This window comes from Berghia stephanieae, chromosome 15, assembly GCF_034508935.2.
Source record: "Berghia stephanieae isolate SIO BIC M18660-M18661 chromosome 15, UCSD_Bste_1.3, whole genome shotgun sequence".
Taxonomy (NCBI): domain Eukaryota; kingdom Metazoa; phylum Mollusca; class Gastropoda; order Nudibranchia; family Aeolidiidae; genus Berghia; species Berghia stephanieae.
Genome location: NC_088374.1, coordinates 24,474,132 through 24,486,618, shown reverse-complemented (window position 1 = coordinate 24,486,618; position 12,487 = coordinate 24,474,132). Strand labels below are relative to the sequence as shown.

Here is a 12,487-nt window from a genome sequence, read left to right as displayed (position 1 = left end):
TCCAAGGGAAGACTGGTACAACCCAGATGTCAGCCGCTGTGCAGCGCCGCAAATTGAGCTAGGGCGAGGTGACATGCTCAAGGCCACACAGCGCAGCGACGGGTGATCGAACTCGGTGCTTTTCGGGTACGAAGCAAAGACCGTACCGCTGAGCAACGATGCCCCCAAGAATTCACCCAAAACGACACACCCAACTAACACAAAAATATATTTTTATCACTCAGACACAATAGCAGTAAAGTTTTTGCGGGAGATAATTTCTGTTGCAAAACATGCTCTACAACACACTGTTCATTTTCTTTAAATTTTATGATGTACAAAAGAATTTTGAATAAGAATAATGTTGGTTGTATCGTAACGAATGTGACGAATTTCCTATAGTTGGTATGGAGAGGGTTAATAGGTAATGCTCAATTCAAATGGGGCAGGCCTGTCTTGTACATCCACTACGAAAACTTTGTAGAAATAGGTTATTTTTTGGCTCCAGCTACAGTAGCTGCAAACACCTCCTGGACTCAATCAATCCTGTTCAAACTGAAAGTTTAGTTCCTTAACCCTCTCCTTACCACCTATTGGAAAATCGTCACATTTGTTACGATGCAACCGTTACTTTTCTCATCCAGATTTCATTTCTTTTTGCTATAGCTATAAAAAACTTGACATTCTGTAATAGAGCTTATATTTTCGAACAATATTATGAACAGAATGTGCTTGGTGCTATTCTGTTTGAGTAGGAAATGCCTGTTGTTGTGCTGGGTGGGTGTGAAGTTTTGGGGGAAATTCTGAAAATGGCTGGTAAGGAGAGAGTTAAAACACATATTCAGGACTTTGGAGCATTTGTTGGATGATGGTGCGGGTAAAGTATTTATTTTTATAGCTATTTAAAGGGACCTTTTTCTTTCTTTCCCTTGGAAAGTACGAATTATTTTGGATTTTTAACTCACTCAATCCTAGTAAATTTTGCTACTTTTCAAATTTGGAAAAAAAATGTATAGAAAGAAGTCTAGTTTTATTCAACTACCATTAACATGTAAAAACTAAATAAATTAGCTTTGATACTACGCCTAAATTTTTTCTCATAAAAATGTAATAAATAGGCATGGGGTAAAAGTAATCCCGGGTATACTACGGATATAGTCGGGGTTAGAGTTGAGTGAGTTAAGAAGGCAGCTCTATATGTGGTCATCTGAGCATTTGTTTGATACTGATGACGTCATTGTGGGGGGGGGGGGGTCATCTGTCCCCGCATTTGTTAGGCAGTGACGATCTTACTAATCTGACAAATTATCATTAACATGCAAAATCTAAAAACATCAGCTTTGATACTATGCCTATGATTTGTCTCCAAAAAAATGTAATGAATAGGCATGGGGTAAAAGTAACCATGGGTAATCTACGAATATAGTCGGTGTTAGGGTTGAGTGAGTTAATAGGTAACGATAACGTCAAATGTGGTCATCTGAGCACTTGTTTGATGATGTCGTGGGGGTGGGGGATGGTGGGTGGGGGGGGGGGGGGGAGGCTGTCATCTATCCACTTGTTTGCTAGACAGTGACGGCATTACTTTGGGATCATTTCAATGAATTCTTAAGAGGTCATCTGGACTATTTGTAGTCAATATAACCACATGTTTGATATATATATATATATATATTATATATATATATATATATATATATATATATATATATATATATATATATATAAGTTGATAGGTAGATAGTCAGATAGATAAATAGATAAATAGAAACATAGTTATGTTTAGTTACATATTTAGATAGGTAGATAGAGATAGATAGATAGATAAATAGATAGATAGATAGATAGATAAATAGATAGATAGATAGATAGATAGATGGATAGATAGATAGATAGATAGATTGATAGATATATAGATAGGTGGATAATGAGAGAGGGGGAGAGGGTCAGAGAGGGGAGGGAGATAGAGAGAGGGAGCTTAGAAGGGAGATATCTTAGGAGAGAGAAAGAGATAGTTAGATAGATAGATAGATAGAGAGAGAGAGAGAGAGAGAGAGAGAGAGAGAGAGAGAGAGAGAGAGAGAGAGAGAGAGAATAGGAAGAATAAACGAAATAAACAATCCAATGGATATCGTAAAGCTGCTCAATTCGAACAGGAGCAGAAGACGGCTGGGCAGTAGGAAGCCTTGTGGCAGCTGACGTCACACCACTTATCTAGGTCGGAATTCCCTGCCCAGTTATTTATAGCTTTGCAAATTTTGCCACCGGAACTGAAATTAAAAGAACAAAAGTACAATAATTATCCATCAATTCAACTGTAGAAAATCTACGATTCTTACACTCTTGCTTTTTGGAACTCCGGACGTGTTCCCAATCACTGCACGAGCTTACGAGTACGCGTTGGGAACACATTTCGAATTCCAAAACGCAAGAGTGTAAGAAATAATTTATTCTACCCCTCTTTTGTTAACTCGGAATAAAAGGACATGTTCAAAAACATTCAAATGATACTTCGTTAAAAAGAATCACATTTTTAGTGAAATGTTCGCTTGTTATTCTGACGTCACAAATTATTATTGTAAACTAGCGTTACTATTTATAGAGAGAGGTGGAATAAAGTTATTAACTCTCTCCTTACCAGCAATTTTCAGGATTTTCCCCAAAACCTCACACCTAACTAACACAAAAATAGTTTTTTTTTAAATCACTCAGACATAAAAGCAGTAACTTTCTTGCCATACATAATTTCTTTATCTAGACATACCCTACAACACACTGTTCATTTACTTTAAATTTTATGATGTACAAAAGAATTTTGAATAAGAAAAATGTTGGTTGTGTCGTAATGAATGTGACGATTTTACTATAGTTGGTAAAGAGAGGGTTGACTCTCTGCAACACGGGGTCTTGCGGAATATCCTGCTCAGCAAATCAAAGTCTTCAAAATTCCCTGAAAAAATATAGATCACACGTTGTATTAGGGTTCATCATCCATCGTGGCTTGTACTCTTGAACACGTGAAATCTGTGTTGCTTTTTAAAAATCATCTTTGGCTATTCAAATGTTGTTTTACAAATGTCATTCTTTGTCTTCCTCTAGCTCTCTTTCCTTCGATCATCCCAGATGTTACCGACTTTTCTATTCTGTCTCTTTTCCACACATGTTCCAGAAACCGTAACTGCCTATTTTTGATGGTATCGATCAACACTCTTCCCTTCCTCACGTTCTCCAACACTTCCTCGTTTATATACTTAGTCTGTCAATGATAGCCTCAATATTCTTCTATACATCCACATCTCGAATGCCTCTAACCTCCTCGTACATTCTTTGTCCGCGTTTCACAACCAAGGTTGTATCGTGCCAAACGTGTACTTTGGAGCCAAAAAAAAATCCTATTTCAACGAATATTTCTTGGTACTAGGCAGGTCTGCTTAAGTATCAATTTAACTCTCTACTTACCATCCATTTTCAGGATTTTCCCCAAAACTTCACACCCAAGTAACACTAAAATATATTTTTTTATCACTCAGACACAATAGCAGAAAAGTTCTTAAGACCCTACTATGCTTGAGAATGTTTGCCAAGATGAGGGTAATTTAAATCAATCGATATTTGAAAAACGAGTTTTATGGCCAAATTTTTAAATACATACGAGTTTGTTTTTGTTTCACAGTTGGGGTAATTAATTGGTTAATGCATTTTGTGAAAAGCTTGACTGGTTTATTTCTATCAGAGCTTACTAAAGCAGAGCTACTGGGTAGGGTTCTTGACCTCCCATAGTGGGCAGCGGGGTACATACTGAGTCTTCTATCCCCTTATATCTGTTTTCCATCATGCTTTCTGTCTTTGTCTTGGAATGAGATTACTTGGTTTTGTCCTGGCCCTGACAGGAGTCCTAGCTGGGAGGGAAACAGTCAAATGCATAGTTATTGTTTTGGGAGATGAATTTTTTTTCCCTTGTAAAATCATTTCTCTGTTATGTATTATTATATTTGTTATTTTGGGTGTATTCCTCTTTGTTGGATATTGTGCTTGTGTCCGGATAAGAATTATAGGTGATTTCAAACTAAGTACATTGATAGTATGCTCTTGGAATCTACATCTGATTCCTATTTGTTCCCAATTCCCTTATATCTTACTTTTTCTTGGGTGCTTTAATTGCAATTCTAGAACTTTTTGCTATCCAATTTTCTTCCTTTTTACTAGCGCTGATATAACCTAAATGTGTTGCAAGCGCCGCAAGACCCTGAAAAACAAACAAAACAAAGCAGAGCTACGTTCTTGAAACTTAAAAAAAAAAATCGTAGTTTCTACGGGAAAAAATAAAACGTGGCTTTAAATAGCTTTAGAAATAAATAATTTGCCGTCAACATGATCCAAAATGCTCCAGGGATCGGATATACGTTCTATGAAACTAACTTTTCCTTTCCAACAAGATTGATTCAGTTACAAGAGGCGAATACAATTCTGAAGCTGGAGGCAAAAAACCCCCAAAAAACTCTCATTCTACGAATTTTTCTTTATACTAGGCAGGTCTTATAGATAGAACGAAGATGGCGTCACTCAGGTCTTTGTTTTTGTTTTGTGCCATCCGCGTTTATGAGTAATACTCACTGAACTGTTTTAACCCGACTATAAACGTTCATGGATACACACAGTTTTGTGTGTTGGTTCGTTATACTTCCGGATGGCAATGTTATGAGCTTCTTAGCCAAGCGCATACTATCTATAAGGTGTGCTTAGGTATCAATTTAACTCTCTACTTACCATCCATTTCCAGGATTTTCCCCAAAACTTCACACCCTAGTTACACGAAAATATATTTTTTATCACTCAGACACAATAGCAGTAAGTTCTTGCGAAACAAAATTTCTTTAGCAAAACATGCTCTACAACACACTGTTCATTACAAAAAAAAAAGTTATGATGTACAAAAGAAATTTGAATAAGAAAAATGTTGATTGTGTCGTAACGAATGTGACGATTTTCCTATAGTTGGTAAGCAGAGGATTACGTCAAGTTTCATCATTGTAAAACCAATTTTGAGTATCAATTTTCATGGTCTCCATTAAGTCTTTCCCTGATTTCAAAGACTTGTTATTCTAAAAACCATTAGAGATATTATTTGCTTCTGGTTTTCACCATATTAAAATAAATTGAGCTTTTATATAGTGCGATATCCACTAAATGTGCTCAAAACGCTTTCCAATGGGTCCCTGGCCAACAACAACACTTATCATGTAGGACGAGACATGACGCATGTAAGGCGATATTACACATTTTTTCGGGCAGAGACAATGTTGTAACGGCCAGGTTCTCATTTTACACCTGAATACGGTGAGAGTGTGTGAGTAAAGAGCCTTTTCCAATGACTAAACTATGCGACGAGCGAGGTTCGAACCCAGGACCTTCCGATCCGAAAGCGAGTTTCACACCACAAGACGACATAGCCATATTGTCTTTAACATGTTTCTATTAAATTTGTTATTAAACAGAGAAACACTTCATGGGCATCCTTTATATATAACCATTTTGAGACGGTAGATGATAAATGAACCGTTTCTTACATTGTTCCTGTTTGCGAAGGAAGACCGGGTAACTGGGAACCATTTGGAGGTGAGGCCGGTACTCCATTTGCTGGGTTAATGCGGATATCCGCACAACCATAGAATCTCTCCTGCGGTCCGCAACCGACACATCCACGACCTGTGACTTTGTCCCTACCCCAACTGTTTCCTGTTTGGATAAATAAATAGCAAATCATATCATAAATATGCGTAGTGTCTATTTTTTTTACAGTCCCGTAAAGACTGTACTTAGATCTATTTTTACAGTCCCGTAAAGACTGTACTTAGATCTATTTTTACAGTCCCGTAAAGACTGTACTTAGATCTATTTTTACAGTCCCGTAAAGACTGTACTTAGATCTATTTTTACAGTCCCGTAAAGACTGTACTTAGATCTATTTTTACAGTCCCGTAAAGACTGTACTCAGATCTATTTTTACAGTCCCGTAAAGACTGTACTCAGATCTATTTTTACAGTCCCGTAAAGACTGTACTTAGATCTATTTTTACAGTCCCGTAAAGACTGTACTTAGATCTATTTTTACAGTCCCGTAAAGACTGTACTTAGATCTATTTTTACAGTCCCGTAAAGACTGTACTTAGATCTATTTTTACAGTCCCGTAAAGACTGTACTTAGATCTATTTTTACAGTCCCGTAAAGACTGTACTTAGATCTATTTTTACAGTCCCGTAAAGACTGTACTTAGATCTATTTTTACAGTCCCGTAAAGACTGTACTTAGATCTATTTTTACAGTCCCGTAAAGACTGTACTTAGATCTATTTTTACAGTCCCGTAAAGACTGTACTTAGATCTATTTTTACAGTCCCGTAAAGACTGTACTAGATCTATTTTTACAGTCCCGTAAAGACTGTACTTAGATCTATTTTTACAGTCCCGTAAAGACTGTACTTAGATCTATTTTTACAGTCCCGTAAAGACTGTACTTAGATCTATTTTTACAGTCCCGTAAAGACTGTACTTAGATCTATTTTTACAGTCCCGTAAAGACTGTACTTAGATCTATTTTTACAGTCCCGTAAAGACTGTACTTAGATCTATTTTTACAGTCCCGTAAAGACTGTACTTAGATCTATTTTTACAGTCCCGTAAAGACTGTACTTAGATCTATTTTTACAGTCCCGTAAAGACTGTACTTAGATCTATTTTTACAGTCCCGTAAAGACTGTACTTAGATCTATTTTTACAGTCCCGTAAAGACTGTACTTAGCTCTATTTTTACAGTCCCGTAAAGACTGTACTTAGATCTATTTTTACAGTCCGTAAAGACTGTACTTAGATCTATTTTTACAGTCCCGTAAAGACTGTACTTAGATCTATTTTTACAGTCCCGTAAAGACTGTACTTAGATCTATTTTTACAGTCCCGTAAAGACTGTACTTAGATCTATTTTTACAGTCCCGTAAAGACTGTACTCAGATCTATTTTTACAGTCCCGTAAAGACTGTACTCAGATCTATTTTTACAGTCCCGTAAAGACTGTACTCAGATCTATTTTTACAGTCCCGTAAAGACTGTACTTAGATCTATTTTTACAGTCCCGTAAAGACTGTACTCAGATCTATTTTTACAGTCCCGTAAAGACTGTACTTAGATCTATTTTTACAGTCCCGTAAAGACTGTACTTAGATCTATTTTTACAGTCCCGTAAAGACTGTACTTAGATCTATTTTTACAGTCCCGTAAAGACTGTACTCAGATCTATTTTTACAGTCCCGTAAAGACTGTACTTAGATCTATTTTTACAGTCCCGTAAAGACTGTACTCAGATCTATTTTTACAGTCCCGTAAAGACTGTACTTAGATCTATTTTTACAGTCCCGTAAAGACTGTACTTAGATCTATTTTTACAGTCCCGTAAAGACTGTACTCAGATCTATTTTTACAGTCCCGTAAAGACTGTACTTAGATCTATTTTTACAGTCCCGTAAAGACTGTACTTAGATCTATTTTTACAGTCCCGTAAAGACTGTACTTAGATCTATTTTTACAGTCCCGTAAAGACTGTACTTAGATCTATTTTTACAGTCCCGTAAAGACTGTACTCAGATCTATTTTTACAGTCCCGTAAAGACTGTACTCAGATCTATTTTTACAGTCCCGTAAAGACTGTACTTAGATCTATTTTTACAGTCCCGTAAAGACTGTACTTAGATCTATTTTTACAGTTACACAAGCACCTTGGCCCAGGCCTCCAAATGGATGTACTGCCTTGCCTCAGAAATGTCAAATTTCTGATCTAAGACCTGCATTGATCGGTCTTTTTCTGAGGATGGCATTTTGGAGAGGTCTTGGACCTCACTTGGATCAGAATCCGCCGCAATAATAAGTCCCGGCAACCCTTGTACGCAGAATCCCTGACTACGTCAAGAGCTGCACATACGAGATGGAAGTCGGTTTGGACGAATTCTATCCCTCGTGGGGGCGGGGACGTACACTCATCTAAGCTTGGTGAGAAGTTGCCAGGCTTTGATACCAGTAAGAGGAGACATTGGGTGGCTGCGAATCGGCTTCGGTCGAGGAGCTGCCTAACGGCAAATGCGCTTCATCGGTGGGGTCTTTCTACCTGTCCAATATGTACACGCTGTGGGCAAGAACCTGAGACGGCAGAGCATCTTGTCGAACGCTGTGTTGTGACGATGCTACCCGGCGGGTTCGCGACGGTGCACGAATGCGGACCGGACTTTGGTGATTGGGTCGATCGTCATAACATAGTAGTGTGAAAACCATAAGAAGCTGCTGCTGATTGGGTCGATCGTCATAACATAGTAGTGTGAGAACCATAAGAGGCTGCTGCTGATTGGGTCGATCGTCATAACATAGTAGTGTAAAAACCATAAGAGGCTGCTGCTGATTGGGTCGATCGTCATAACATAGTAGTGTGAAAACCACAAGAGGCTGTTGCTGATTGGGTCAATCGTCATAACATAGTAGTGTGAGAACCATTAGAGGCTGCTGCTGATTGGGTCAATCGTCATAACGTAGTAGTGTGAGAACCATTAGAGGCTGCTGCTGATTGGGTCGATCGTCATAACATAGTAGTGTGAGAACCATTAGAGTCTGGTGCTGATTGGGTCGATCGTCATAACGTAGTAGTGTGAGAACCATTAGAGGCTGCTGCTGATTGGGTCAATCGTCATAACGTAGTAGTGTGAGAACCATTAGAGGCTGCTGCTGATTGGGTCAATCGTCATAACGTAGTAGTGTGAGAACCATTAGAGGCTGCTGCTGATTGGGTCAATCGTCATAACGTAGTAGTGTGAGAACCATTAGAGGCTGCTGCTGATTGGGTCGATCGTCATAACGTAGTAGTATGAAAACCATAAGAAGCTGTTGCTGATGGGGTCGATCGTTATAACATAGTAGTGTGAAAACCATAAGAAGCTGTTGCTGATGGGGTCGATCGTTATAACATAGTAGTGTGAGAACCATAAGAGGCTGCTGCCACAATCCAGTGCAGAATCAAATGGAATTGTAAAGATAGATCTGAGTACCGTCTTACCGGAATGTAAAAATAGTAACTGCGTATTACATAAAAGACATTGTGTAAAAAAAAATAATTAAAAAATTGAGCTTTATATATCGCAATATCCACTAAATGTGCTCAAAGCGCTTTACAAGGGGTCGTTGGTCAACAGCAACATTTAACATGTCGGACGGGACAAGAAGCCTGTTAGGCGATATTACAATTTTTCGGACAAAGACAACGCTGTTAACGGCCAGGCACTCATTTTGCACCTGATGCGGTGAAAGGATGTGAGTAAAGAACCTTATCCAAGGACTCAACTATGCGCCGAGCGCGAGGCTCGAACCCGATCCGAAAGAGAGAGTCATACCACTAGACCACATAGCCGCACATAACCATGAATGACGAGTGTTCAGCTTTTAACAAACTGATTATTCATCGAATACAAAAAGAAATAAAAAAAGTATTCCTTTAGAGCCATTTGTCTCTTGGAGCCGGAGATGATAGCGTGAAAGAGACAATCGCAATTATTTGTTACCCATTGGACAGGACGCTAGTCAATCACAAAGTTCTTTGTATTAGATCTATCAGACTTAGCTACCCAATCACTGCTGGCTGGACAGTGGACGAGGGGGGTGGAGAGGGATGTTAAGCCTGGAGGACCCGGTGACTCATTGAGCAAGTCACCTCGCCCTAGTTCACTTTGCGGCGCTGTACTGCGACTAACGCCTGGGTTAATCCAGTCGTCCCTTTGAATAGACCCCGAACACAAATTCCTCCATGGGGTGAATGAAAGGAATTTTATTTTTGTGATTTATTATTAAAAATTTCACGTAACGTCTCATGTTAGAGTTTTTTGTGATTGTTTTAATTTGAAGGACGAGTTTTCTGACCAAATTTGTGACCCTTCGCCTCAAAACGGTATTAAGTCGGGATGGTTAAGATTTTGAAAATTGAATTTAAAGCCAGAAATATCAGACTTGTGTTGAGTTTGTATGTTTTATTGAGGAGAATGGATACCATGTTTTAGGGTGATGATGTTTAACATTAAATTCGTGCTTTTAAGTATCTGGTTCGTCCCGACATAATACCGTTTTGAGACGATGGGTCACATTTTGAAAAAATCGTGTAGCCTTTCAGACTACGACAGACGAGGGATTCACTTCACTTCGCTTACCTGCAGTCCACCTCCATCGAAGAACGCACTGAGAGCACGTGACCGTCTGTGGGAGCTTGATCCGGATGTGAACTCTACCGTATTGCGTCCGTTGCAGGTCATATCTGCAAATTGATTTTATGATAACGAATAATGAGTGTACAACATCATTACACGGTTTGTTGTCAGGGGGAAAGGTGGGGGGGGGGGGGGGGGGGGGGGGGGGGGGGGGGGGGTTAAGGGGGATTTTGTTGCTGAAAATTGGATTTGAATTTCTTATTTCAAAATGAGCTTAATTAGGCGCAATATCCACTAAACGTACTCAAACCGCTTTGCAATGTGTTCCGAGCCAACAGCAACTCTTAACACGGCGCTTGTTAGACGACAGTACATTTTTTTTTTCGAAAGCAGACAACGCTAGGTAATCATTTTACAACAGAGGATGGTGAAAGGATGGAAGTAAAGGGCCTTTACCAAGGACTACGCTATGCACCGTTCGGGACTCGAATCCAGGAACTTCCGATCCGAAGGCTAATGTCATACCACAATACCACATGGCCGCAGAAAAGCAATTAAAAAATAAGTTTATTGTGGACGAAGAATAACGTTTTTTTTTTGTTTTTTTTTTTTCTTGAGCTTTTATATAGCGCAATATCCACTAAACGTGCTCAAAGCGCTTTACAAGGGGTCCCTGGCCAACAGCAACACATAACATGTAGGACGAGATATGACGCCTGTCAGGCGATATTACAAATTTTTGGACAGAGACAACGCTGTTAACGGCCAGGTACTCATTTTACACCTGAGTACCATGAGAAAATTTGAGTAAAGAGCCTTCTCCAAGGACTCAACTATGCGCCGAGCGAGGCTCGAACCCAGGACCTGTTGATCCAAAAGCGAGTGTCATACCACTAGACCACATAACCGCACGTTTCCTACATCAAAGAGTTAAATCTACAATGCCTTTTTTCAAGTTGTTTATTTGTTACGAAACCCGCTGAAACCCATCGTCTCAGGTTCATTCCCCACTGGTGTACACCTCCCTGAGTCCCAGGCTCACTCCTTACTGCTGCCCACTTCCCATAACGTTGTCGGATATTGTCGGATTTTTTGTCGGCTTTCGTAAAAAAACCATCCTCCCACTCCCATAGTCACAGGTTCACCCCCACTGGTGTACACTTCCCTGAGACTCTGGTTCACTCCTCACTGCTACCTACTTCCCATAACTTTGTCGGGTTTCGTCGGGTTTCAGCTGGTTTCGTAACAAAAAATAAAACACAACATTTTTTCACTTTAAATTTTTTAATTATTTGAGGTTCTGTTAGTTTATTTGGTACAGCAATCACATCACATGCAAATGGAGAAAGAAAATTACACAATTAGATAAACAACAAAAACGATCCTCGCGAGATTTGAACCCGGGTAATCTAGGTTCCAGGGGGGTCCCGATAGATAAGTTAGTCGAGCTCTCGCTTCACAGGCAACGGGACCAAGATCGATCCCGGGAGCGGTCGAGATTTTTTTCTGACCCCTCCTGTCCACCCAGCAGTGAATGGGTAGCTGAGTCTGTTAGCTTTGGTGGAAAGAACTTTGAGATAAACTAGCTATTGTCCGTTTCACGCTACAGAAACCGGGATAAACTTCGGATCCATGGGCCGAATGGCTCTGAAAGATTACTTTTGATTTAGGTTCCATGTTCTACAGCTTCACCACCAATTTCGCCCAAATAATAAATCGATTTCACAAATTATAAATGTGTCACCGATTTGTCATATTTGCACGTGTTCTTACCTTTTGTGTCCGTTTTCTAAAGAGAGCACATTTGCCATCAGGCAACTCTCCGTGACAGCGGTGTTGACGTCATTGTGAGGGCAAAGGTGAAACTCAAAATGGCCTCTGTGATTGGCTGTTACCACCACGGTAACTGTGATGACCTGGAATTGGTTCAAAAATCATTTGTAAATCGCGATGCTTGGAATATTCCGTCACTGTCAGTTTACTCTAATTACTACAACTATTACTACTACTATTACTACTACTACTAGTAGTAGTAGTATTAGTAGTAGTAGTAGTAGTAGTAGTAGTAGTAGTAGTAGTAGTAGTAGTAGTACTAGTAGTTTTAGTAGTAGTAGTAGTAGTAGTAGTAGTGGTAGTAGTAGTAGTAGTAGTAGTAGTAGTAGTAGTAGTAGTAGTAGTATAGTAGTAGTAGTAGTAGTAGTAGATACTAGTAGTAGTAGTAGTAGTGGTGGTAGTAGTAGAAGTAGAAGAAGTAGTATAGTAGTAGTAGTAGTAGTAGT

The 12,487-nt window shown here is 39.3% G+C and overlaps 1 protein-coding gene across 5 annotated transcripts in view; it reads right to left on the bottom strand.

Annotated features, from left to right (window-relative positions):
• Window positions 1-1,721: 1,721 nt before the first annotated feature.
• The window catches only part of LOC144960444 (uncharacterized), a 23,992-nt gene continuing 13,226 nt past the window's right edge, over window positions 1,722-12,487 (bottom strand). For all 5 annotated transcript variants that reach the window (XM_078893529.1, XM_078893526.1, XM_078893527.1 and 2 more), the window contains 4 exons: window positions 11,982-12,124; window positions 10,212-10,315; window positions 5,547-5,715; window positions 1,722-2,249 (listed from right to left, as the gene is read on the bottom strand). In XM_078893529.1, coding sequence (XP_078749655.1) covers window positions 2,123-2,249; window positions 5,547-5,715; window positions 10,212-10,315; window positions 11,982-12,124 — 543 coding nt within the window. In that variant the 3' untranslated portion in view covers window positions 1,722-2,122. The remainder of the gene's footprint in view (window positions 2,250-5,546; window positions 5,716-10,211; window positions 10,316-11,981; window positions 12,125-12,487) is intronic.